Genomic DNA, 26692 nt, shown 5'->3' with positions numbered 1-26692 from the left:
GCTCTCGTTGAATCATTCAGTTAACTATGTGTCAAATGAGTACGTTTGAATAGCTTTAACAGTTGTGTATGTGACACACACACACACACACACACACACACACACACACACACACACACACACACACACACGCGCGCGCGTACACTCACACACGGACGTAAAACGTGCTCATTACACGGCTATACCATTTTCAAATCGTTAGACAATTCAATACACCTTCCGGTAGATATCGCCAAACAATACAATGTATGTCTAATGGAAAAGACAAATAGTACATCCTAAGTTGATATTTTTAGTTTCATAGTCGGCGTTGACTGATACATACGTTTAAATTTCCCCGTGTGATGGCGAAGTTCTGTGTAAGAGAAGGGACTTTCTCCTGCTGCCAAATACTCATCTCTTCATTGCTGCTGACACTGACAACGTTTGGAAGCATCCCAGAACAATGTGAGCAATCAATCGAGGATTAAGCACGAATAGTAAATATGTTTTAGTTTAACGATAGTGTAGGAAAATGTAGAATGTTATTGTTGATTTTCTTCTTCTTCAGCGTTCCAGAATTGTCTGGTTATGTGTGAGCTCGTTTGCCCATTTGGGTTCCCCAAATTTTTAATCTGAGAGCAGATAGTCAGTTTCTTTCCGCTTTCGGTGAGTTTATTGTTTACTAAGAAATGAAAAGGTATAGCAAGCGCAATTTAAAGTACTGTGGTTTTTTTTTATTTTTTATTATCACAAACATTAACAATATTTTGTGTTAAATGTTAGTATCACATGACGTATTCCTTACATCTGTGTTAGCATCATCATCAGCATCAGCAGCAGCAGCAGCAACAAAGAAGAAGAAGAAGAAGAAGAAGAATATTATGGAGGAGGCATTTTTCTACTGATTTGTTGAATTGTTTTCCTGTTTGTTTTGCAACATCTATTTTTCCTGTGTGTGTGTGCAGGTGCTCGATTTACCTTCCCGGACAATTCTCCGGGCACGCGCGTCACCATAGTAGAAGGTTCACAAATCAACTTTCCATTCAAGCTCGACACAAGTCTGTGTTCTGATTACTCGAACAAAACCATATATGTCTCCGTAGAGCAACCGGACGGGACGGATTTTTGCGCTGTTCGGCTGAAACCGGAAGGCTGTGGCTCTTATAACAAGAAGAACTGCGCATGTGTGGATGAGAAATCGGCTGACAAGGGCGCTGTGTTGACAAAGATAGTAACCAAAGAAGACAAGGGTGCATGGGTCTGGCGAACTGGGGATGGGGCTGTGAGAACGACACTAATGTTTGCTGTTCAAGGTGAGCTGTGCGAACCTCTCGGTCTGACAACAGACATCGAGATAGACAAGCAGGAGGACAGAATGACAGTGTATACGCATACACACATAAGCAGTTAACATATAGTGTCATAATTGTACATGTATTGATACTGTTTTCTGATTGTTTTAGTTTAAGAATTAAACACCAAAAAAAGGTATGTTCCTGGAACGTTTAATCATGGACAAAACAAAACGTTACGTTCACAAATTTATCGACCCGGCGGTCTTTAAGTGTTATCGTTTAAGGTTTCAATTGAAAATGGCATGGATGCATGGCATGTGGGTTGCCTGTGGAGTTAAATTCATGGTACTAAAACAACCATCATGTTGCTCTGGTACACTTGTAAACAATAACTATGTTCTGTTTTATCAGCCGCCATAGCAGTGCCGTCCACAGTGAAATACGCAGGAACAGACCACGGGCCAAACATAGAGACGACCAACAACGATGTGATCTTCACCTCTACTTTCCAAGGTATTTTAAAGTTCCTGGTTCGACACAAAATGGAATAGTTAATGTGCTAAATACATCGCTTTTAATGTAAGTTGCAACAGGGTTCAGCGATTCAACACCACTCCAATGTATACATGTTACAGTTAATCTGTGAAACCAGGGAATACGTGTATTAACTAGGTAATACATGAAATAACTGACGGAAAAAAAGTTAATTCATGTATAACCTAAAATAGTTTAGTTAATACACGTATTCCCTGGTTTCACAGATTAACTGTAACATATATATAGAAAGGGTATTGACCACCTTCGCTTGTAGAGTTATACACCATATCACACTGTGCAAACAAAAACTGTGTCCAAATGTCGCATACAAAACAAAACAGTTCCTAGTTTATGTATCCGTTACACAATGTTTACTAATGCAACATTATTTTCGTCAACAATCGACTCCCTTGCCCTTGTTCACAGAATAACTGTGTACTAAATTTCACCACTGGCAAAGGCATACTGTAACACAACTTCAAAACTTACCAAGCACTGCGCATTTCAGTAGAATCCACTTTCAACCCGGGGATTGATCTTAAAAGCCAAGGCGGAAATGTGGAAACCAAAGAAGATGACGACGATGAAGACGGTTTTGTGGATAGCTCGATGAAGACGGGCATGTTTGTCAGTGGTGCACACATCATCGCTTTCGTCTTCATCGCTTTCGTCGGCTTTATTTGCAGGCGTAAGCGTAAAAGGAGAGGTAGGTTTTAGGTATATGCTTGTGCGTGCATCTGTTTGTGTGTGTTGGTTGGTTGGTTTTTGGTTGTAGGGCATCGACCATCGAACGCCTCACAAGAACACAACAGTTTACCATCTTCAGGCTTCGGACTGGTCACTATCGGCCTATAGCACAGAATGAAATTCTCCCACACAGGCATTCGGAACAGACACGCAGACTCTAGAGCATGTTCTCCAGATATCCCCAACTTTTTGCGGGCCTGAGAAGTGAATTCTGGCCAGAGCTGGTTGACCTAAAGGAGAAACTGTGGGGCCCAGCAGAGTCCCTGTGGCAAACTGCAATCCTCGTCACGTCAAATTTAATGCAGTTTGAGTTCATCAACTGCAGACAGCAAAACGTTGGTCAAGATCTAACATTCCTTCTTGACAAGACAGCTGACACGTGACACGAGGGACCTAGATGCTAACAGATACCTCATAGCCGTTCGTTCTAAGAGATAGTGTTGGACTAGTTTCGCCTTTTTGTGGATGTGAGAGTCCAAGAAATCTGTCATTTGCTCAGATTCATCAAAGCAGCCAACAAGGTCACGGTGGCACTCGCATCTGGCACTCACCAGGCGAAGAGATAAGATATGATTGATTGGATCGATCATCTGGTGGAACTCTGCCTAAGCAAGCTCTGGTGCACGGTGCAAAGATCGAAGACAAAACATCGGCATTTTACTTGAACAGTTGGTATGTCATGACCAATGTTCTAACCAATTTCACTTAAAGCAACATATGTCTGAAACACTCAGGGCACTGCAAATTCTCATTTTTACATGTGAATACCTGTTGTATGTGCTGAGCAAGATTTTGTTCTGACATTTTAGTTTGCAGACATCCTAGAGTGCACTGAAGCGTTTTTATGTTTTTGCATCCAAGGTCCGAAATACGCCATGGTAGAAATAGGTGAACAGAAATCATAAACATCTGCTAAAATCATGCATGAGACTTGTTTATGGCTTAATAATAATTAATTGTTTTGAACTAAGAGAAATATATGACTTTGTGCACTTATAGGGTGTCATGATGTAAACAAAACTAACCTTCCGTGCCCATAATCCCATAGGACGGAGGTATTTGGTTTAAACAAAGTTTTATTCAGGATTTCTTCGCATGAACAGTTCAAAACACACAACTAGGACACGCACTCAAGCAAATGCTTATATCACGTGACCAGAACAGTACTAAATTACACACATTTTCGTAATGGTGGACATAACAACAATAAACCAGAGGAACAAATTGAAAGAATGGGGATGGGGAGCTAACTAGGAACAAAGGAATCTACAGAACATAAAAAGAAAAGGGAGGGGGAGGAGGAAGAAAGTACTAACAACCACAAGGAGAGACTAGGACGAAAGCGCATAGGAAGAGAGCATCAAGTCTAAGACATGCAACATGTAAATTCAGGTAAATGTAACAATTTTTTTATGGAAGGCAGTAATTCGTTAACATGTAAAATACGAGACAAACGATAATAATCATTACTTATACGCTGCTTATGTAATCAAATACGATAACACAATGAGAGGCAGTGTGGAGGTACACATACGCCTGCCCACACACATATACACTATCAATGCGTGAACACATCCATCAAATCAATCGACCAGATTTAACAATAAACGATTGGACAGACTCAAATATCAATATGTTATTACGAACAGAATAATGCTCGCTACCTTTTAATAATATTTCCACGCGTCTGAAATGAACAGGCAACGAATTGATTGTTGTCAGACGAGCATCTGCATACAAAGTGCAGTTTAATAAATAATGTTCGGATGTTTCATTTGGATCACCGCAAGCACACTGTGCATTGTCTTTTAGATGGCGTTTACACAAGTCTGAATTAAGGTTACTAATATTTAAACGCATTCTGCAGTGTTGAACTTCTGTCTGTCGTTTTCCAAAATAATAATAAGCTGGTACACTATGATCAGGACTTTGTAAATAATGCTTAAACTCGCTTATTGAATTTGTTGTTTTAATCACATCAGGCAAATTATTCCATAAAACTGTGGAGAATGGAATGAAGGATGTTCTGAATATTTCTGTCCTATGTGCTGGTACGAATCTTTCGAATGGTCGTCTTCTGTGGTAGGGATTTAGTGAAGAGACTAGTGGTGGCAAGAGGTTAATTAGATATTGTGGACATTTACCATGAACCATTTTGTGAAATAAGATTAATTTATGTCGTTTTCGGCGTTCCTTTAGACTACAAAAACCACTTTCTTTGTAAATCTTATCATGGCTTGTTCCCCGCACACCGCCAATTATAACACGTAATGCTTCAAGGTGTAATTTTTCAAGTGTGTTTGATAAGGCTTCGGTACAATTGTCCCATAACACATCAGCGTAATCGAAGTGTGGCAGAATAACAGATTTATACATTATTTCCAAACTATTTCTACATAACTTATACTTGTAATATCTCAACAAAGTGGTCTTTTTCACGGACGGAGGTATTTGAGCACCTACAGTCACATTATCACAGTTGTAATGACAATGAGTATTTGATATGCTACTCTCACATATACAGGGTGACCCAATAAAAAGAGTACCCAAACAAAACGTCATAAATTGAACAAAAATAAAACAATCTTCATAAAATTTATTTACACACACAAGTAGCCTCTGCATGATTTCAACAGAAAATGGTAGCGTTCTAGCTTGTCTTTTAGGAAAGTTATGCTCATTCTACAGAACATGCTCCAAATGGCCTCCCCCGGATTTAAATCCCCCAGATTTCTATCTTTGGGGGTTCCTGAAAGACAACGTCTACAGGAACAACCCACAGACAATCGCAGAACTCAAGCGAGCCATCACAACAACCATTCGCGGAATCTCGCAACAGGAGTGTGTGCGGGTGATTGATAACTTTGCGCGGCGAGTTCAAGTTTGCCTGAATCGGCGCGGAGGCCATTTGGAGCATGTTCTGGAGAATGAGCATAACTTTCCTGAAAGACAAGCTAGAACGCTAAAATTGTCTGTGCAAATCATGCAGAGGCTGCTTGTGTGGGTAAATAAATTTTATGAAGATTGCTTTATTTTTGTTCAATTTATGACGTTTTGTTTGGGTACTCTTTTTTTGGGGTCACCCTGTATATGTATACATGTTTCACATGCAATTAAAAAGCACAACCAGCCACACACAGAGACACACATTGGTGAAGGAATGTCAGCTGCATGCAGCGCTTCCCACCCCTTTTGTTTAAGAGCAAGGGGTGGGGGGGGGGGGTAAATATTATCTTTATTTTGCCTTTTCACAGCATGCTCATTGCACAGTGTGTTCAAACGTTCGTTTACATTTCGTTCATCATAGGGAGGAGAAGACCTAACAGGAAGTTGCCTCCCCTGCCCATTGATCTAATAGGGGACGAAGTTACGCCCATGCAAGGGCCAGGGAATGATGCAGGAAGCAACACGACGTCAGGACACTACGAAGACATTCCTGATACATATGAAAATGGTAAGGAAATGTCGAACATTTGTTTTATCCTGCATGCGTGTGAGAGACCACCTATGAGATAACAGGGACCTCATTTTCCACTGCTCATGGTGTCAAAGTCACCCAGACAAACGTCATTCTGGGAAACACTTTTGCGCTTGCTGTTTCCTTATGAAGACTTTTTAGAACTAACACGTCACGCTATACTTTCTAGAGTGACGTCTCTTTGCTTTGAAGTCAACGATTGAATTGATAAGCTTTTGGAAAAAGATCAAGGTTTCACAAGGAGGGTCTTTAATGTGGACGCGTGGCTTGCTGTGTCGTACCAGATGCACACTCCTTGCCTTTTCAAATATTGACATTTTCGTTTTAGCTCGCATTCCAATATTTTAGTAAACCTGGTACGACACAGCAAGCCATGTAATATTCTCTAAGTGCATTATCATAAACATGTGATGTAAGTCTTCGTTGATGCGTGTACTCATAATCGCGATTATAATTAAATAGGACGTACATGCGTGAGTCTACAACTTTTGAATGGAAGCAACATCTGCGAACATTTGTTTTGTGGTATCCTCTATACGGTAGAAAAAAACAAACAATGTGGTAACAAAACCATATCATAATTCACACGTGTGCATACCATGCAATCGCGATCAATGACATCAGAACTATGTGTTGCACTGCTCATACTTTGGGAAGTAACTAAAACAAACTTCATTGACAAAACGCTTACTTGTTTCATCTGCAAGCAGTTCATAAGTTAAACGTGACGCTAGCATACCTATTGTTGCGTGTTTGTACTATATTTAGCTTCTGACGTCATAGATTGTATTTTGAACAGAGGTTCAAGAAGACTTGTACTGTAGTTAGCTTTACTTCTATCTCTTGTTGTTATTGAGTTACCTTCAATGGGCGAGGGCTGGATGAAAACAAGCATGTTTTCATTAGTTTGTTCTGTCACCCTTGAAACATACAGATCTATTCAATTCAATTCAATTTAATTCAATTCCCTCGCGCTCTTTCTATCTCTCTACCTGTCTTTCACTGTAACACTTTTTCTTACATGTCCATATAAAGACCGAGTTGCGTCGGAATGCCCTGTTGAAGAAGAAAATGACGTCTTGCCAGCCGGACGACGCCCCGAACCACTGGTTGGACTGGTAGTCAACGACTACGAACTTCCCGGCAGGATGACATCACGGCAGTACGACCAGCTTCCTGGTGCAGTGGACGTCCAGACTGACGGTACGTCACACATAATGATATGTTATTTCACAAATACGAATGTGTTTATGTTTTTGCAATCATGGATTCTAACACTCTTGATAACGTCCACGCTCAGTTTCATTGTCGCTGTGTTGTTTCTTGTAGAGGTAACAAATTAAAACGACTACGTTGTTGATTATTAACCCAATTAACTCCCAGTGAGGCCTGTTACTACGCACGAAGTGAGGAGAAACACACATTGCAGTTGCTGTTGTTGTTGGTGTTGTTGTTGTTGTTGTCGTTGTTGTTGTTGTTGTTGTTGTTGTTTTGCTGTTGTTATTGTTGGTGGTGGTGGCGGTGGTGGTGGTGTTTTAATGGCATCAGACAAAAAGCATCATCATTGAGTATTAGGGCACAATGGCTTGTGGTTGTCATGAACTAGAGCAACTGCTGTGGCATAGTTTTTACATTTAGTCAAGTTTTGACCAAATGTTTTAACGTAGAGGGGGGAATCGAGACGAGGGTGTGGTGTATGTATGTGTGTGTGTGTGTGTGTGTGTGTGTGTGTGTGTGTGTGTGTGTGTGTGTGTGTGTGTGTGTGTGTGTGTGTGTGTGTGTGTGTGTGTGTGTGTGTAACGCGATTGTGAGAAACTACTGGACCGATCTTCATGAAACTTAACATGAGAGTTTCTGAGTATTATACCTCCATACCTGTTTTTTAGTTTGTGGATAAATATATTGATGACGTCATATCCGGCTTTTTGTGAAAGTTGAGGCAGAACTGTCACGCTCTCATTTTTCAACCAATTTGGTTTAAATTTTGTTCAAGTAATTTTTGACGAAGCCCGGACTTTGGTATTGCATTTCTGCTTGGAGGCTTAAAAGTTAATTGATGAGTTTGCTCATTATAGTTGTCATTAAAATCGATTTTTCGCAAACAGATTTAAAATTGATTGCATCGTATTCTTCATTAAATTTTGAATCTAAAGATACATACATATGTCATGTTTGCTTTTAAAATGTGATCACAATTAACGAAAATAAGTTAATTAGTACTTCGATTATTATTTAAGAAATCGATCCAAAAATGATTTGATCTTATTCCTTATTATTTCCTGATTCCAAAAACATATTAATATAATATGTTGTAGGCTATTCGAAACAAGCTCAGAAAGTTAAAAAAAAAAGAATACAGAAAAGCGCGCTTCCCTGCTTACCGCAGTACGCCATTTCGCTATTCTTGTATGCCAGTTTCACTTCGTGTTGCTCGGAAAAAATGAGCAACTTCCTTGCTGCGTGGATTGACGAAGCTGTTTTGTCTTGGTTACAAAATTCTGTGGGTTCGACAGATTGACTAAATGTTGTTATTTCGCCTAACGCGACTTGTGTGTATGTTGTGTTAAATTGGTCGCAGCACAATTTTGAATATACAACAGTCTATAGCTATACCATCCAGGTTAGTGGCAGATCAAATCACTATTTTCACACACAAAACTATGGCTGCAAGCAAAATAACTAACCAATTAAATAGTCTTCAAATTGAACAAGAAGAAGAAAAAATCAAATAGGTTATGTTAGGCACAAACAAAAAAATAATAGGTGCGGTTAAGGTAACATAGCCCCCAAAAATAGGGTAGGAAGGTAGGCAATCACTTTTTTTTTTACTTTTTTTTTTTAATGTGTACAAATTAAACCTACTTGACAGGGAAATAAGTGTGCGACTCGAGCTCTTTCGCTTTCATTGCGCTTTCTGCACTCGTTTTTTGTTGTTGACAAATGTAATAAAAAAGTTATAGGGTCGGCCCCCAAAAATAGGGTAGGTCGGGTTACCGTAACCACACCTATTTTTGTGTTAGGCCGTAACTGATTTTATGTGTATGTTCAAACAAGTGCGTCTTGTAATTATCAGTAATGTTTCACCTGCACACGGCTTTAGCATGTAAATGGGAAGTGTGTTGTTTCGGCCACTGTCACTTGTAATCGTTGATTCTAAGTATTGGTTCAGACTTAGTGCCAACAGCTGACACATCACACACGTAAACAAAACATGTTAAAACTCAAGTTATGTCTTGGAGGTTTGTCTTTAGTAGGCAAATATGGTTCTTATTTTATGTTTCAGATCAGTAAAAAGGAAAAGATAACTTATTGCACAGTTTTTGAGTAATGCTACTTTGACAAGGCAGATAGTGGCATACGCCAATATTACCACAGACACTGACACACACAGATAAGAATAAAGACAACAACAACGAAGGTGTAATGACATTATTTACTAACTCTACTACCTGATATTAATAGGAATTATGACAGCGAAATTCAAAATAGGCATCGCTAATTCCAATGAATATCAAATACAAGCTTCAAATGTCGCACGTCATATATGTTTGTTTGTGTTTTGTTTGTTGCAGACTACTCGGATGAACGTGAATCGGGATATGGATATGATGATATTGTCGTCTGAACCGAAAATGCTTCATGCACACGCATGATTGTCTAGAATACGAGAAGTACCGTTGGTGTGACAAAATACGACGAGAAACATTCCTAGACTACTTTTTTTCACAAGCGTATCCCGAAGCCAAACCATTTTTGTGGACACATGATTACAGTTTTGCTTCAGTTAACATCGAAAGAAGCATTTGTTTTACACGTTTGTGTACATTCAATTGACATAGCGAGGGACGGAACAATGTGTGAGTCATGGATGTTCAAATGCTGTTTAGAGTACGCTTATTTTTTTCTGAAAATACACTAAGTTTGCGTAAGAATACTTCAAGTGCAATGCAGGGGTTCCCAGGTCTGGAAAAAATAATAGAACAGACAGGAAAGTGACTGACAATTAAACAATGTTATAATGTTGACAGAGACACGAAATATGTGCACGTTTTTTTGTGTTCTAAATGTTTGAGACATAATTTAGCAATTCTTTTGACATTCGTTCGTTTTGTTAGCCCTGTACTGTCATGTTAAATTGCAATGTGCACCCTCATCTAATTCAACTTGGGAATGCAGGCAGATGCACCCACTTGTTTGTGTTTGGATGTGTGAGAAAGTTTAAAAGTTATACAAGCAAATGCCTCATTAGTTTCCTGTCAAACAGACACACATCAAGCTATACTTTTGTGTTCCTCCATTTTTGTCCAATGATTTGCTTACAATTTAATATTTCCAAAATCGTCTTCCTGTGTAATGTAAGCATTTGTTTATTCATGTATGTATTGTTTTCTTATCATGCTCAACTGTAGATGCTATCAAGACTATGCATATTGTATAGTTATGTGTAAGTAATATTGTAAGATGGGGAGTGCATACACTATTTAGCTGGTTCTTGCATTATATGTTTTTCTTTAATGTTGTTGAAGACGTTGAAGCAGAAGTAAAAGGTAGTTCTTACCTAATATGATTCACCCGCTTTTATAAATGTATCAGGTCACTGCATGATCATACAATAAGTAATATATCATTTGACAGGTCAAACATTTAACTGGCATACCTCACACAGATGACATCATTTGGTTGCTACGTCATAATTGACAAGATTTCAAAATACATCACTATGGGATTGTGCTTCAAAACGGGGTATTTTGTCAAGCAGCATGAGGAAAATAAATCACGCGTTTGAAAGAAAGTACTACAACACTACAAAGGAAATGTCTACACCGTTGAAGAAAGTAAAGCAATGGTGACTGTGTGAGAGCGATAAATACAAAGACCAACAAATATTGTACTCACGCGTTTAACGACGACGAAACAAATAACAAAGCATGAAATGTCGACCACATGGGTCTTCATCAGGCAACACAATCAAAAACCAGAAGAAAGACAACAAAACAAAAATAACTACAGATTAACGTTTCACATTTTACGATTCATAAACAAAACAAACGGACAGAAGAGTAAGGTAGGCTAGCTACTCCATGATAAAACAATGGAAACAAACAAAGGGAAGGAATCATCAAAATGAAATACAATCGAAGTAGACCCGGGTCATAGTGAAAACAAGGGCCAACAATAGAACAACATACTAATAATAAAGGACAGACATGTCAAGAAGATGAGATTAGAATGGATGGTATTTTACAGAGCAAGACTGTAACCATCGACGTCTCGTGGTTGATTACAATCACATTTTTATTCTGTTCATGTGAGAGAGTATCTTAATTGTTTTGCTCGGTGTACACATTGCGCCAAGGTCAACCGGAAACATAACACGAACGCTTAGGTGAGGTTAACCATTCATTCAATCGAATGCACTGACACACGTCTGTTTCTCTTACACCTGTTCTAATTACACAAGGGGAGAGATAAAGTGAGACAGACAGACAGGTCGAGGCAGAGGGAGGGAAAGAGAAAGAGAGACAGACAGAGATAGACAGATGAAGAGAGACGGAGAGACCTGCAACAAAATGTGGAAATAAAAAACAACATTGGAAGCTAACGTTTTCATGGTAAAGTACGTCGTAAGGTGACGCCATAACCTCTCGCCATTTGCGTGTTTCAGAGTCGTCTGAATAGAGCAGAAGTGACAGATTCGTGATATCCATTCAACTATTGTTTTTTGTGTCATTGTGACCATATTTTCAACGTCAAACACATACACATTACATATTTTGGAATCAGAAAATAAAAAGGAACAAACAAAGGTTATGCTGATCTGTCTTGTTCCAAACATAAAAAAGTGGCCATTTCACGATTTTCTTGACTTGCTTACATTTTTCAATCAAATATAATTTTATGAAAACAATATATTGTCGGATACAAGAGGAAATAAGGAGCACAACACTTTCACTTTTATGATTTAAATCATAATCAAACGAATAAAAACACTTGAAAAAATTGGATTGAACATTTCATGAACGAATTGTTAAGGCACCAAGTTAAACTGCAATCCCATAGTCTGGACCGAGTCAAAGATTGTGTGACAACAAATGCCATCAAATAATAAAAACATGAGGTCGTGACAGCGCCACCTCAACTTTTTCAAACGAGCACAAATGACGCCATTAAATAACCATAATACAAATAGGAGAACGACAGCACAAGAAAATGCCATCAGAAATGTGTACACTAATTTAAATACAAATCCGTTTGGTAGTGTTTAAGAAATGTTGTACACACACACGAACACACACACACACACACATACACAAACACACACACACACACACACACACACACACACACACACACACACACACATACACACACACACACAGACAGAAAAACACACACATAGGGGGACAAACCTCACCCTCCGCCCTCGTTGAATCATTCAGTTAACTATGTGTCAAATGAGTACGTTTGAATAGCAGTAACATTTGTATAGGTGACACACACACACACACGCGCGCGCGTACACTCACACACGGACGTAAAAAGTGCTTATTACACGGCTATACCATTTTCAAATCGTTAGACAATTTAGTACAGTTTCCGGTAGATATCGCCGAACAATACAATGTCTGTTTAGTGGCAAAGACAAATCGTACATCCTAAGTTGATCTTTTTAGTTTCATAGTCGGCGTTGACTGATACATACGTTTCCCCCGCGTGTGAGGATGGCGAAGTTTTCTGTACGAGAAGGGACTTTCTCATGCTGCCAAATACTCATCTCTTCATTGCTGCTGACACTGACAACGTTTGGAAGCATCCCAGAACAATGTGAGTAAGCAATGGAGGATTAAACACGAATAGTAAATATGTTTTAGTTTAACGATAGTATAGGAAAACGTAGAATATTGTTTATCTTCTTCGTCTTCAGTGTTCCAGAATTTTCTGGTTACGTGTCAGCTCGTTTGACAATTTGGGTTCCCAACTCTATAATATGAGAGCATAGTCAGCTTCACTCCGCTTTCGGTGAGTTTATTGTTTATCAAGAAAGGAACAGATATAGCAAGCGCAATTTAAAGCATTGTGTATTTAAATTTTTTATTATCACAAACATTAACAATATTTTGTGTTAAATGTTAGTATCACATGTCGTATTCCTTACATCTGTGTTATCATCATCATCAGCCGCAGCAGCAGCAGCAGCAGCAGCAGTAGCAGCAGCAGCAGCAGCAACAAAAAAGAAGAAGAAGAAGAAGAAGAAGAAGAAGAAGAAGAAGAAGAATATATGGAGGAGGCATTTTTCTCCTGATTTGTTGAATTGTTTTCCTGTTTGTTTTGCAAAATCTAATGTTCCTTTTTGGTGTGTCCTTGCAGGTGCTCGATTTACCTTCCCGGACAATTCTCCGGGCACGCGCGTCACCATAGTAGAAGGTTCACAAATCAACTTTCCATTCAAGCTCGACACAAGTCAGTGTTCTGATTATTCGAACAAAACCATATATGTCTTCGTGGAGCAACCGGACGGGACGGATTTTTGCGCTGTTCGGCTAAAACCGGAAGGCTGTGCCTCTACTAGCAAGAAGAACTGCGCATGTGTGGATGGGAATTCGGCTGACAAGGGCGCTATGTTGACAAAGATAGTAACCAGAGACGACAAGGGTGCATGGGTCTGGCGAACTGGGGATGGCGCTGCGAGAACGACACTTATGTTTGCTGTTCAAGGTGAGCTGTGCGAACCTCTCGGTCTGACAACAGACATCGAGATAGACAAGCAGGAGGACAGAATGACAGTGTATACGCATACACACATAAGCAGTTAACATATAGTGTCATAATTGTACATGATTGATACTGTTTTCTGATTGTTTTAGTTTAAGAATTAAACACCAAAAAAAGGTATGTTCCTGGAACGTTTAATCATGGACAAAACAAAACGTTACGTTCACAGATATATCGACCCGGCGGTCTTTAAGTGTTATTGTTTAAGGTTTCAATTGAAAATGGCATGGATGCATGGCCTGTGGGTTGCCTGTGGTGTTAAATTCATGGTACTAAAACAACCATCATGTTGCTCTGGTACACTTGCAAACAATAACTATGTTCTGTTTTATCAGCCGCCATAGCAGTGCCGTCCACAGTGAAATACGCAGGAACAGACCACGGGCCAAACATAGAGACGACCAACAACGATGTGATCTTCACCTCTACTTTCCAAGGTATTTTAAAGTTTACGATTCCATGCAACACATGTACCAGTTACATCGCCTTTGACTTTTAGTTACAACAGAGCTCAGCGGTTCACTAACACTCTAAGTTATATATATAGTACAAGGCCTTGAGCACATCATAGTACAGCTAGGGCTGCACAACCCGAAATTAACGTACCCCGCCTTTCCACAAACGCACATACAAAACCCTGCGTTGTTAAGGTTTCACTTTCTGTCAAAGAGTATCTGTACAAAGTAACCGTTCGTTCTCACTAAACCTGTGTATGATGTTTATGTGATGTATCAGCCATATGCGCAACACTGAAAGTGTCTACTCCGTCAGCAGCAAAGTTGGACGATGGCAAGTCCAGAAGCAGCACCCACATCCCTGGAGACAGCATTGACGGAAACGATGGGATCAAATCCGTAAAAGACGGCAGTACTAAAGACAGCAACTGGATGAAGGTTGTTACTGTTGTGAACTTCATCGTCATTGTCATCGTCGTTGTAGTGGTGTTCCTACTCTGCAGGATCCGACGTGCAAGAAAAGGTAAAGGTTGAATCCGCTGTCAGTGTCTTTTGCTGCACGTGCTGTTATACTGTCGCTGCTTGCCTGTGTTTGTGAATAGTGTGTAAACTCTGTCTAGATATGAGCAGAAACTGTGATGCTTTGTAGGTTTTCTGTTGCCTTTTAGACTGGACTTCCATTGTTCACCTGGGTAGACCTGCACCTTCTCTCAGTGCTGTGGTCGTTAGTTCTGCTCATATCACGGTTATATTGTGTTTGTTGTGGACCGGCACAGTTGGCCTAGTGGTAAGGCGTCCGCCCCGTGATCGGGAGGTCGTGGGTTCGAACCCCGGCCGGGTCATACCTAAGACTTTAAAATTGGCAATCTAGTGGCTGCTCCGCCTGGCGTCTGGCATTATGGGGTTAGTGCTAGGACTGGTTGGTCCGGTGTTAGAATAATGTGACTGTGTGAGACATGAAGCCTGTGCTGCGACTTCTGTCTTGTGAGTGGCGCGTTATTTGTCAAAGCAGCACCGCCCTGATATGGCCCTTTGTGGTCGGATGGGCGTTAAGCAAACAAACAAACAAATATTGTGTTTGTGAGAAATATGACAATTGTCCAGATATGTGTAGATACAGTTGATGTTTTGCAGGGTTCACATTTGAGGTTGATTTTAGAAGAGACTTACACTTTATTCTCCCAGACTTTAACTTAATGTTCTCTTAGTTCTTTCGTCATTATTGTTTGCTGATTGTGATGTTGTGTTTCTGTGTTTGTAATCATTATGTAGATTGTAACAGCTAAACAAGGTTTTCAATTTAAGCACAATTCAAAGATTGATCATTAAGCAGCTGAAATAGAACAACAAGCCAGTGTTTTTTTGAGAAACAAATTCCAAACACGGAAGCATTTATACTTATTTACGATGTCACAACTGGCGTATAGAATTACAATTGATAAAGACACAAAATCATCTCAATTATACCCGCCTACCCTCTATTCTATTCGGTTTCCTCCCCCCCACCTATCCCCCTTGCAACCCATACATAGTCATATCGAACATATAGCTATATTTTAAAAACCATGTATTGCAAGAGATAACATATTAATGTTTACTATCAAATATGACTTTTTCAATTCTATGTAGGTAAGAAAGATATGCGTGCTGGTGAATTTTGTATTTAGGAAAGTACCAAACTAATCTTAATCATCGTCTTATCGATTGTTCAACAGCACACAACGGGACCTGTGTAAACACACCTCAACCGCCTGGTGAGTGTGGCGGTCACGTGGTAATGTTTAGAAAGCACCACGAAGCCAATGAGTCAGGGAGCAACAGCTATGTGTCCCTGTGTCCCATTCGTCATTCCGACGAAGAACTTCCTGCAGCCTTCATCAATGGTAAAACTCACTATTTTCGTTGTTGGTTGATTTGTTTGAGGGCGGGGATGTGGCTCAGTCGGTAGTGCGCTGGATTTGTATCCAGTCTGCCGCTGTCAGCTTGAGTTCGTCCCCACGTTCGGCGAGAGATTTATTTCTCAGAGTCAACTTTGTGTGCAGACTCTCCTCGGTGTCCGAACACCCCCGTGTGTACACGCAAGCACAAGACCAAGTGCGCACGAAAAAGATCCTGTAATCCATGTCAGAGTTCGGTGGGTTATAGAAACACGAAAATACCCAGCATGCTTCCTCCAAAAACGGCGTATGGCTGCCTAAATGGCGGGATACAAAACGGGCATACACGTACAATTCCACTCGTGCAAAAAACACGAGTGTACGTGGGAGTTTCAGCCCACGAACGCAGAAGAAGAAGAAAGAAGAAGTTTGAGTGTGTACAGTTTGCTGGTTTGTTTGTTTGTCTGATTGGTTGATTTGTTGTTTGATCTGATGTAAGTCTACCTGTTTACATGTGTTTTAGGTTCTAGGTAAAGTGTTGTTCATTGTCTATCTACTGGTTTATTTGTATTAAAACAAGAGGCGAAACCTTCAAGGCTCACGTAAGAAATCTACAAACAGTAACACAAACTCAATCACTCCGTCACACATACACACACACACACACACACACACACACACACACACACACACACACACACACACACACACAGTAAGCATAGGTGACTCTGTGCAAGAAAGCGAGACACTAGATCTAGATCTGTCTGTCTGCATGTAGCCTACTTATACAGACACGACTGCAGTCTCGGCCCGCTCAAAATAACAATGACCGAGACATTCCTTCGCGTGACGTCTAACCCTCTTACGCCATAATGTGACGTCTTCAAATGACGAAATGTTAAAGTTTCTACCACAGACATACACACGCACGCACGCACGCACATACGCACGAACAGACAGACAAAGTTACGATCGCATAGGCTAATAATAACGATGAGGCACAGTCCTCTGGGTTTTGTTTCCACATCTTACGAAACAATTTATTTTGTTCAATGTAATTTTCTTGACTGGCATATTGTGTTCTTTATTGATGTATTTAATGTTAGATTAATTTGCTGACTGATTGCTACTTCTACTTCATCTTGTTTCTTAAGATCGTATATACCCTGGACATTTACTTCTATTGTTTTTGAACAACAATGAAACTGATCTTATTATTTGTTGCAGACGCCTACAATGTGACTTTTCCCCGAAAGTAGAACGTCACCAAGAACAATATGTTTCTATGAGGTGAACATTCTCATTGTTCTACAATAAGCAGTCAAATCTGTCTCGCCAGTGTGATAGTATTGTCCTCGCAAATACAGATGGGATGTTGTTTGAATTTCTTGAAAATAAGTAACTTTTGTGTGCAGATATGAGATATGCAAATAATGAAATATGTATATTTACAGCGCTCAGTTTTGACATGTTCATGTAATGGCAACACATTTTGAACTGAAACGCACAGGAACCGAGCAGCGGTGGGGACAATATTATTACGTCTTTCGAAACGATTTTTCTCAAATCATAATGAATAAAAGATAGACATGTTATTAATGTTGACTACCAATAATTGTACTGCTGCTGCTGATGTTACTACTACCACAGACACCACTACAACAGCAACTGGCACTACCAACAATATACAACCACAACAACTACTGCTACTTCTGTTACCATACTCCCTGTCAATGAAACAAACCAAGACTCACGCGTGTGTGTGCACATCTTTGTTATGATGCCTTTTGTTTTAAACTTACGGTTATATGCCTGGAAAGGTCAATCATTCCCCAACTGTAATCAGCAAGCATATGTATTTTACATGAAGTGTTGTCTATACACTGCAACCTTCAACACAGACAACTCAAACGGAAATTTACAAAAGTAAGGTTCCCACGCAAAAACAAACAGAACAGCTCAAAGTGTTGCATGTCATTACAAAGAAAATCAAATGTGCATCCCACACAGTCTGTTGTGTTCACCTATCGTCTCTAACAATGATATTTTGGCATGCATTCCTATCATAACCTTAAACAGGCGGTTGTTCGACCTGCTTCGGATGTTAATGAGACGAAAACGGTACATTCCAGTATAACTCCTCAACGCCTTACCTTTAAAATGTTGGTGATGTATGCTAACTCGTGTCAAAAAATACCCGCCGTTCTGTTTTAGTTGTTCTGGTTTGTGTTGTTAGTTTTGATGCAAGAACAGAGCTGTTGTGAATGTAATTGTGTGTCGGGGGGGAGGGGGGAGGGGGGTTGTAAGTGTTGTGTGGTCTAGTTTACATATACTTCCTGATGTAAAATCGATTTGTTTGTTGAATATGATAAGGAAATTGATGACCTTTTCCGGTACAATTACTGGTTTTTACAATAAGCGGCCTTATCACAAAGATCTGCACTTAAACGTATATGTGTAGTTTTCGTTAATGACGAGTAGTATAGTATGTTAACTACTACTATTGCTTATACTACTGCAGCTACTATCATGTGCATTCTTACTACTCTGCATGTGTACTGCCGTGTGTTGATTGTGTGTTTATAGTTACATATTCAATAAACTAACGTTTTGTTTCCATACATTTGTATTGTATTTTATTAAGCGTGCTTTGCATCATCTTTATATTTTGATGTTCTTGTTTTTTTAATGTGAAGGTTCAAGATCATGCCTATATCAAATGTATTTGAATGAGCCAGTAGTATTACAATTACGTCATTATAACGTATTACAGTTCGTACAGTAATAAAACACAAATGTGAAACTGAGCTGTGAAGATACTCAACACATTTATCACAGTTGTCAATAGATGGCATACTACAATGAACAAAAGAAACCCATTTAGTACAATAGTAAACAGAATAATACAAACACTAAGCACTTTGTGACTAATAGCACTTGTGAAAATAAACACTGAAAACAAAAGGGAAGAATCAAGTTTTTGTTTGACATTTAGATGTGTTGCATAGGTTTTAAAACATTTCCTTTTTGATTTGAATCAATACTCTTTGTCTCGCACACACATACACACACACACACACACACACACACACACACACACACACATACACACACACACACACACACACACACACACACACACACACACACGCACACACACGCAAACGCACATTGGGTCATGTTTCTCCCTGGCGTCTTTTATTACCTTTTTTGTAAGGGGGGGGGGGGGGGATCCGGGGGCTACTTACAGTTTAATAACAGCTGAACACGTACAGCATTAATCATTCATTGAACAATTAATGGGCGCCTGGTTCAAAGTACACAAATGTTCAACAGCACTCAAAGCACCGTTCAAAAGTACACCAATGTCCAACGACCGATTGATGTCTGGTTCAAAGCACACCAATGTTCCATGATTAATGGCGCCTGGTTATATACTCCTAGGTGCGAACGTGTTTTTTTTCTTCTTATATCTCCTCCTTTTTTTGCAACGTGTTCATAACTGTTGAATCTGGTCGTCTTGTCTGTTACGCATCGGCCTCATTTTCGCTGATTCCTGTAGCTGGAAAAGAAAAACCTCATATGTAATTGACCCCCCGCGGGTTAGGGGGAAGAATGTACCCGATGCTCCCCAGCATGTCGTAAGAGGCGACGAACGGATTCTGTTTCTCTTTTTACCCTTGTTAAGTGTTTCTTGTATAGAATATAGTCATTTTTGTAAAGATGTTAGCCAAGCATTGTATTAAGAAATGTAAAGTCCTTTGTACTGGAAACTTGCATTCTCCCAGTAAGTTTTTTTTTTCAAACAATTTTATTCAAATAAATAACAACAATTAACAATATCTCATACAATGAGTTAAATACAACAATTAACAATATCTCATACAATGAATTAAATACAACTTATCGATTACAACAAGCTAACTTTTCTTTAACGTTTTGTTCTTCGAACACTCACACAAAAATGCTTCTTATCTGTAACTGCCTATCAAAAATACTTTCCAACGGTAAAAACGAATTTGTTTTTTTATATATACTAACGCACATCTTTCCGATTAAGATAATGTGGTTCAATTTATACATAGTTGCCTTTTTCACCATTACAAAATGCATACCAAATAAAACATCACTAACTTTCAAAACAACCTTAATTTCTAAAGTACGAAATATAAATGTTTCAATAAACTTCCAGAATTTGTATACAACCGGGCATTCAAAAAAGAAGTGTTCAATGAAATCAGTTACATCACAACAGTAATTACATTTATTAGTTTCCGTTACTTTCATTTTACACAGGAGAATGTTGGTCGGATAAATGTTGTGCATAATTTTCCAGTGTAAAACTCTTAATCTAGTCTCTTGTGTTGACCGATAGGCAACTATCCAAGATCGTTCATCAATTTCTACATTAAACTTTCTCTTCCAAAATCCTCCGGAACATGGTGCATCTGTTTTCATATTGATAATCTCTTTCCTATATTCTCTGGCACTTAACACATTTTTGCCGTTAAACAGTGGTAAGGTAATACAAGCATCATCAGTCATATTTACAACATTTTTCCTCATAAATAATGACACAGCAGCTTTAACAACATTATATTCAAGAATTCGGTTTGGTGAATATCCAATCAGATCAAAAAATATCTTGATATGATAATATGTTTCCCGAACGTACAATGTCAGTTAATACCAATACACCTCGTTGTATCCAACTTTCAAAAAATAAAACTTTGCCACTATACGTTATGCATGCATTATTCCATAATAAAACCGGCCCGATTGTCCCACGATCGTAGTGGTTAGTCTCTCCCAGTAAGGTAATACATTGTACTACGTTGCAAGCCCCTGGAGCAAATTTTCGATTAGTGCTTTTGTGAACAAGAAACAATTGACAAGTGGCTCTATCCCCTCTCCCCCCTTTCCCCGTCGCGATATAACCTTCGTGGTTGAAAACGACGTTAACACCAAATAAAGAAAATCTTTAAAACAATTACTGACTAATTGTGGTATTCAGAAATGGAACTTCTTTTGTCGATCTATACGTCCACACTCGTGAAGTTTCTTGTATCTTATTTCGCCACATTCTGTGACAGCTGCTTACTAGTCGGTCGAATGTAGCCGCTGCATACAAGAAAGACAACTGCAACGGTGCAGTATATCTTCACCTTATTGTTCTCCTACTGTGTGATCAAGCATTCATCTCAAACTTACTATTGGCAGTTGTGTTTAATTGTTGATTCTCCGGCGTTGCTTTGAAGGCACCTTCTTTGTTTCTGATGGGAACAAATAAGCATGTTTATCAAGAGTTGTTTATGAAGGATTAACACATGAAACAGTTATGCAGATATGCGACCCAAGAAAGGGCCAAACAAACAACTAGGGAATGACAATTGTTTTATTTTTGCCATTATCTTTGTGTCGTCATGTGACTACACACACACACACACACACACACACACACACGCACGCACGCACGCACGCACGCACGCACGCACGTACACACACACACACACACACACACACACACACACACACACACACACACACACACATGAACACACATAAATGCACACATACATACACACATATTCTGTCTGTTTTTGTGTGGTATTTATTTCTGTATCGTTTACGTTGTCTCTGTCTCTCTGTCTGTCTGTCTGTCTGTCTCTCTTTGTATCTCTGGCTTTGTCTGTGTATCGATTTGTCTGCATCGCTTTGTATCTCTGGCTCAGTCCGTGTATATGTCTGTCTGTCTGCCTGTCTCTGTCTCTCTTCCTCTTATATATTGCAAAGAACAAATCCTTCATTTTGCCATTGTGCTCTCTCTCTCTCTCTCTCTCTCTCTCTCTCTCTCTCTCTCTCTCTCTCTCTCTCTCTCTCTCTCTTTCTCTCTCTCTCTCTCTCTCTCTCTCTCTCTCTCTCTCCCTCTCTCTCTCTCCCACTCTCTCTCTATTTTAGTTTTTTTTCTCGCTCTCTGTCACTCTGTCTCTGTCTCTCTCACTCTTTCTCTCTCTTACCTGTTTCTGCGCCTGATTAAGACAATAACGATGATCATGACGACGGCAACAACGACGATTACGATAATCGGGACGACAATCTTCACTTCAGAATTGCTTTCAAAAGCGCCACTGTACGCTGCAAATTGAAATCGACAAATATTATAAGAAATACAAATTGACAACAAGTCGCGTAAGGCGAAAATACAATATTTAGTCAAGTAGCTGTCGAACTCACAGAATGAAACTGAACGCAATGCAATTTTTCAGCAAGACCGTATACTCATAGCATCGTCAGTCCACCGTTTAGGCAGTGAAATTGACAAGAAGAGCGGTTTAGTAGTTGCGCTGAGAAGGATAGCACGCTTTTCTATACCTCTCTTCGTTTTAACTTTCTGAGCGTGTTTTTAATCCAAACATATCATATCTATATGTTTTTGGAATCAGGAACCGACAAGGAATAAGATGAAAGTGTTTTTAAATTGATTTGGAAAATTTAATTTTGATAATAATTTTTATATTTTTAATTTTCAGAGCTTGTTTTTAATTCAAATATAACATATTTATATGTTTTTGGAATCAGAAAATAATGGAGAATAAGATAAACGTAAATTTGGATCGTTTTATATTTTTTTATTTTTTTTTACAATTTTCAGATTTTTAATGACCAAAGTCATCAATTAATTTTTAAGCCATCACGCTGAAATGCAATACCAAAGTCCAGGCTTCGTCGAAGATTACTTGACCAAAATTTCAACCAATTTGGTTGAAAAATGAGAGCGTGACAGTGCCGCCTCAACTTTCACGAAAAGCCGGATATGACGTCATCAAAGACATTTATCGAAAAAAGGAGAAAAACGTTCGGGGATATCAATCCCAGGAACTCTCATGTAAAATTTCATAAAGATCGGCCCAGTAGTTTGGTCTGAATCGCTCTACACGCACGCACGCACGCACGCACACACACACACACACACACACACACACACACACACACACACACACACACACACACACACACACACACATACACCACGACCCTCGTTTCGATTCCCCCTCGATGTTAAAATATTTAGTCAAAACTTGACTAAATATAACAAACAAGCAAAACAAACCCAATCTTTGAATTACAGAATAAAACGCTGCAAGTTTCAGATCTGCAATGCAAAAACACACGTGTGCAACATGAAATGAGGAACCACATCGTTACATATCAGCAACTATCGTTGTTGTATGTATCCTTGTATCCTGGGGTCCTGATTTGGCCTAAATGGTCCGCTGGACCCAAACAGCAACAGCTAACTAACTAAATTATCGTGTCCTAACATAAGCCTCTTCATCGTGTGTTGAATACGTGATGTGTTCCCCGTGTCGGATTCAAAGTAGTCGTCCGGGTAAGTATCATGGTCAGTCTTATCCCTCTGTCTTTTTTTTAATTGTTTGACCTCAGTTGCATGCAGGCTGCTTCAAACCCTCCTTTAACTGTTTCCTTCTTTTGTTTATTTCCTTTTTTTTCTTCTTATTTTTGTAAATAGGTTGTGAGCATCCTTCTTCATTGCTCTTTTTTTCGTTTAACGTTTTTTTAACTCCAATATCCCCCGGTCTGTTTTATCTCTCCCTGTCAAATATTGTGCTATTCGGATTATTTAGAGATTTCGTTCTTGTGTTGTGTGCATATGCATTATACCTTGTAACTTACATATCTCAACATGTCGTATTTACATCTTTGGGCACATGTTGACTCACCTTCTTTCATGACAACTGTAAGATTGCAGGTTGAAATAACTTTGCTATCGCCGTTCACAAACGCCTTCAGCTCGTACTCTCCGTCAAGTTCATGTTTGCGTTTTGGTATGCGTACTGTCAGCGTACGGCCCGTAAAGCCCTCGGTCGTGAACTGTTCGTTATGCACATCGCATGGAATGGTCGATTTGTTTTCCATAGCATCGCATGTAAGTAAATTTATATCTGCTGGAAAAAAAATCGTTTTTAAATTCTTGCAAAGAAACAATCACAGGCGTGTTCAAAAATGTCTCCCAAATTGGAAAGTCTAAAGTTATTAAGAATAAGGCTTACTTTGAAATGCTAAACATTGTTTATGATTCACTTATGACAAAACAGAGAGGAATTACAGTGGGATTTTTGTGTGAGATGTCTACATAATTGCCAGCGTTGAGTTACATATAACACACATGATGCAGTATAAAAGTATTCTAGACATACTCTTCTTATCAGCACTTATATTTCATATAAAACCTGTTAATGTCACACTTCAGGCATACGCAATATTGTAGTCAGACGTAATTACAATAGCGTGTTAATTCTACAGTTGTTGCACATTCAGTCTACTGTTGCAGTTTTTGTTTGCTTTAATATGAACACGTTTTATGAAATGATGAACATGAAAAAGTGCGGCAAAAACAATTGCAATATATTATTCCTACACTAACAAGCAGACGAATACAACTCATCACCTGGATCATTACTCCTCTGGAGGTAGATTAACGAAAGTGTAGTCATGTTGATTTTAGGGCTGATGGAAAACTCCATGACACCCATTTCTCCTTCAGTCTCGGTGCGTGTTTTGCATAGTGTTGGCTGATAAGACCCTGACAGGAACAATCAACATATATGTTTACGGTTTTGCACACGTATTGGTGTTTATTTTGTTGTTGTTGGTGGTGGTGGTGGTTACAGTGATACTGCTTTTGTTGTTGTTGTTGTTGTTGTAATTGTCGTTGTTGTTGTTGTTGTTGTTGGTGGTGTTGTTGTTGTTGTTGTTGTTGTTGTTGTTGTTGTTGCTGGTGTTGTTGTTGTTGGTGTTGTTGTTGTTGTTGTTGGTGGTGGTGTTGTTGTTGTTGTTGTTGTTGTTGTTGTATAGTGATTTGTCATGCAGTAACCTTATCTCTCGAAATTGATTGTTGTAAATACACCATACGTGAGCACCAACAAACGGACTGCAGATGTCCAAATAGATTTGACACTGAGAGCCAATAGCTTACCTGCAGTGTCACCTTGAACTGCGTAGAGGTTTCCCAAAAGGAGCACAAGGCAGAACACGTTGCTTTTGGCCACTTGTAGCATCTTCACCTACAATAGTTGAGTTCAGTTTATCAATGACAGGTAATTGACCAATGTCTACAATGAAGCACGATCGGTTTTCGAATATAATGTATTCGACTGGGAGATTGACCTGTCGTTCGCTCTGCATGCATACACCCTTTTCTAAACAGACAGACTAACAAACACGCAGATGCACACGCACATGCACATGTCGATATGCACATGTGTTCAGACACCACTTCAAAAACTATCGTATGAACAGACAAACAAACAATGAAGTAAGTAAACTAATATCAACAACAACGAATAAGAAAAGACAAGACAGTTAGGTCAAACAAACACACAAATAAACAAACACACAAACAAACAAACAACACACACAAACAACGCAAACACACTAATTACAAACGAACTTTGAGAGAGAGAGCTTGCTATGCTGGCCGTGAAAAGCATTAATAAATGTTCAACTTTATCTTTAGCCAACGCACCTTACACGACGTTAAAAAGAGGTTCTTGTTGTATCCCCCCAGGAATGATTAGTTATGTTTTGTGACGCCGGAAAAAAACCCGGGCGCCGCAGCAAACAGTATTCTGAGGAGCACAACATATGTTTGCAAGTTCTAGTCACCTCGATATGTTATTCATGTTCCACAAAAAGAATTAATACGCAAGTCGTGAACACCATAAGAAGCCGGATGTTAGCAAGAGCAAGGAGTACAAGTCCACGGGGAAAACCAGACATGTATGATCCTGTCTAACATAAAAAGCGTAAGGCAGACAGGCAGATAGGCAGACAGGCAGACAGACAAGCAGACAGACAGACAGACAGGCAGATAGGCAGACAGGAAGACAGACAAGCAGACATACAGACAGACAGACAGGCAGGCAGGCAGACAGACAGACAGACAGACAGGCAGACAGACAGACAGACAGACATACAGACAGACACGTGGGGACACTAACAAACAGACAAGCAAAATGAAAAACCGAAAGGCAAAAAAACACGATGACAAACAAAACGCAAGCATGCTGACTGAGTAATTATCGTTAACCTGTAATTCGGCACAAGTGTAGGGGGGGAGGGGGGGGGGGGGCATTTTGCTGTTAGTTCGGGTGTCTCCTTGGTTTTTTTTAATTTCTTTTATTACACTTTTAATATTTTCTTGTTTTGCTATTAAAACTCCGCACGTGGTCTGTTAAATATCGCGATTACAGTGTTTGAGTGCAATTATTTTTGTTTGTCTTTTGTTTGATTTTTATTGTGTTGGCGTTCGGTACCTAACTCCACAACGTAAGCAAACATTGTATACACGTGTCCAGAGCACACACACACACACACACACACACACACACACACACACACACACACACACACACACACACACACACACACACACACACACACACACACACACACACACACCACGACCCTCGTCTCGATTCCCCCTCTATGTTAAAACATTTAGTCAAAACTTGACTAAATGTAAAA

The 26692-nt window shown here is 39.4% G+C and overlaps 3 protein-coding genes across 6 annotated transcripts; 2 read left to right on the top strand and 1 right to left on the bottom strand.

Moving 5' to 3' along the window:
• The first annotated feature begins 317 nt into the window (after positions 1–317).
• Positions 318–9664, top strand: LOC138974520 (uncharacterized). The gene is made up of 7 exons (XM_070347235.1): positions 318–447; positions 948–1295; positions 1689–1790; positions 2323–2520; positions 5869–6015; positions 7075–7242; positions 9612–9664. The coding sequence occupies exons 1-7, from the start codon at positions 345–347 to the stop codon at positions 9662–9664; spliced, it is 1119 nt and encodes a 372-aa protein (XP_070203336.1). The 5' UTR covers positions 318–344.
• Positions 9665–12440: 2776 nt separating this feature from the next.
• LOC138972840 (uncharacterized) lies at positions 12441–19116 on the top strand. Of its 2 annotated transcripts, none has more exons than XM_070345511.1 (6): positions 12441–12864; positions 13408–13755; positions 14148–14249; positions 14584–14790; positions 15983–16150; positions 17372–19116. In XM_070345511.1, exons 1-6 carry the CDS (start codon positions 12762–12764, stop codon positions 17401–17403), a joined length of 960 nt encoding a protein of 319 aa, XP_070201612.1. In that variant the 5' UTR covers positions 12441–12761; the 3' UTR covers positions 17404–19116. The 2 variants fall into 2 exon arrangements, with proteins under 2 accessions (XP_070201612.1, XP_070201613.1); XM_070345512.1 differs by having other exon boundaries at positions 12444–12864; positions 14587–14790.
• A 229-nt stretch (positions 19117–19345) lies between these two features.
• Positions 19346–25751, bottom strand: LOC138972841 (uncharacterized). Of its 3 annotated transcripts, none has more exons than XM_070345513.1 (7): positions 25692–25751; positions 25143–25230; positions 24615–24749; positions 23887–24111; positions 22162–22279; positions 21356–21417; positions 19347–19706 (listed from the first exon to the last, which is right to left on the bottom strand). In XM_070345513.1, exons 2-7 carry the CDS (start codon positions 25222–25224, stop codon positions 19672–19674), a joined length of 657 nt encoding a protein of 218 aa, XP_070201614.1. In that variant the 5' UTR covers positions 25225–25230; positions 25692–25751; the 3' UTR covers positions 19347–19671. The 3 variants fall into 3 exon arrangements, with proteins under 3 accessions (XP_070201615.1, XP_070201614.1, XP_070201616.1); XM_070345515.1 differs by having other exon boundaries at positions 19348–19706; positions 23887–24108; positions 25692–25748; XM_070345514.1 differs by lacking the exon at positions 25692–25751 and having other exon boundaries at positions 19346–19706.
• Positions 25752–26692: the final 941 nt, after the last annotated feature.

The sequence above is a fragment of the Littorina saxatilis genome, linkage group LG8, assembly GCF_037325665.1.
Source record: "Littorina saxatilis isolate snail1 linkage group LG8, US_GU_Lsax_2.0, whole genome shotgun sequence".
Taxonomy (NCBI): Eukaryota; Metazoa; Mollusca; class Gastropoda; order Littorinimorpha; family Littorinidae; genus Littorina; species Littorina saxatilis.
This window is presented reverse-complemented; position numbering and strand designations above follow the sequence as displayed.

Coding starts and splice junctions, on each gene's coding strand:
- LOC138974520 (XM_070347235.1), top strand. CDS start 345: ATGGCGAAGTTCTGTGTAAGAGAAGGGACTTTCTCCTGCTGCCAAATA. Junction 1,791..2,322: donor CTTCACCTCTACTTTCCAAG/GTATTTTAAAGT, acceptor TGCGCATTTCAG/TAGAATCCACTTTCAACCCG. Junction 7,243..9,611: donor AGTGGACGTCCAGACTGACG/GTACGTCACACA, acceptor TGTTTGTTGCAG/ACTACTCGGATGAACGTGAA.
- LOC138972840 (XM_070345511.1), top strand. CDS start 12,762: ATGGCGAAGTTTTCTGTACGAGAAGGGACTTTCTCATGCTGCCAAATA. Junction 13,756..14,147: donor ACTTATGTTTGCTGTTCAAG/GTGAGCTGTGCG, acceptor CTGTTTTATCAG/CCGCCATAGCAGTGCCGTCC. Junction 14,250..14,583: donor CTTCACCTCTACTTTCCAAG/GTATTTTAAAGT, acceptor CTACTCCGTCAG/CAGCAAAGTTGGACGATGGC.
- LOC138972841 (XM_070345513.1), bottom strand. CDS start 25,224: ATGCTACAAGTGGCCAAAAGCAACGTGTTCTGCCTTGTGCTCCTTTTG. Junction 24,112..24,614: donor CCAGAGGAGTAATGATCCAG/GTGATGAGTTGT, acceptor TTTTTTTTCCAG/CAGATATAAATTTACTTACA. Junction 22,280..23,886: donor TACAGTTGTCATGAAAGAAG/GTGAGTCAACAT, acceptor TTCAATTTGCAG/CGTACAGTGGCGCTTTTGAA.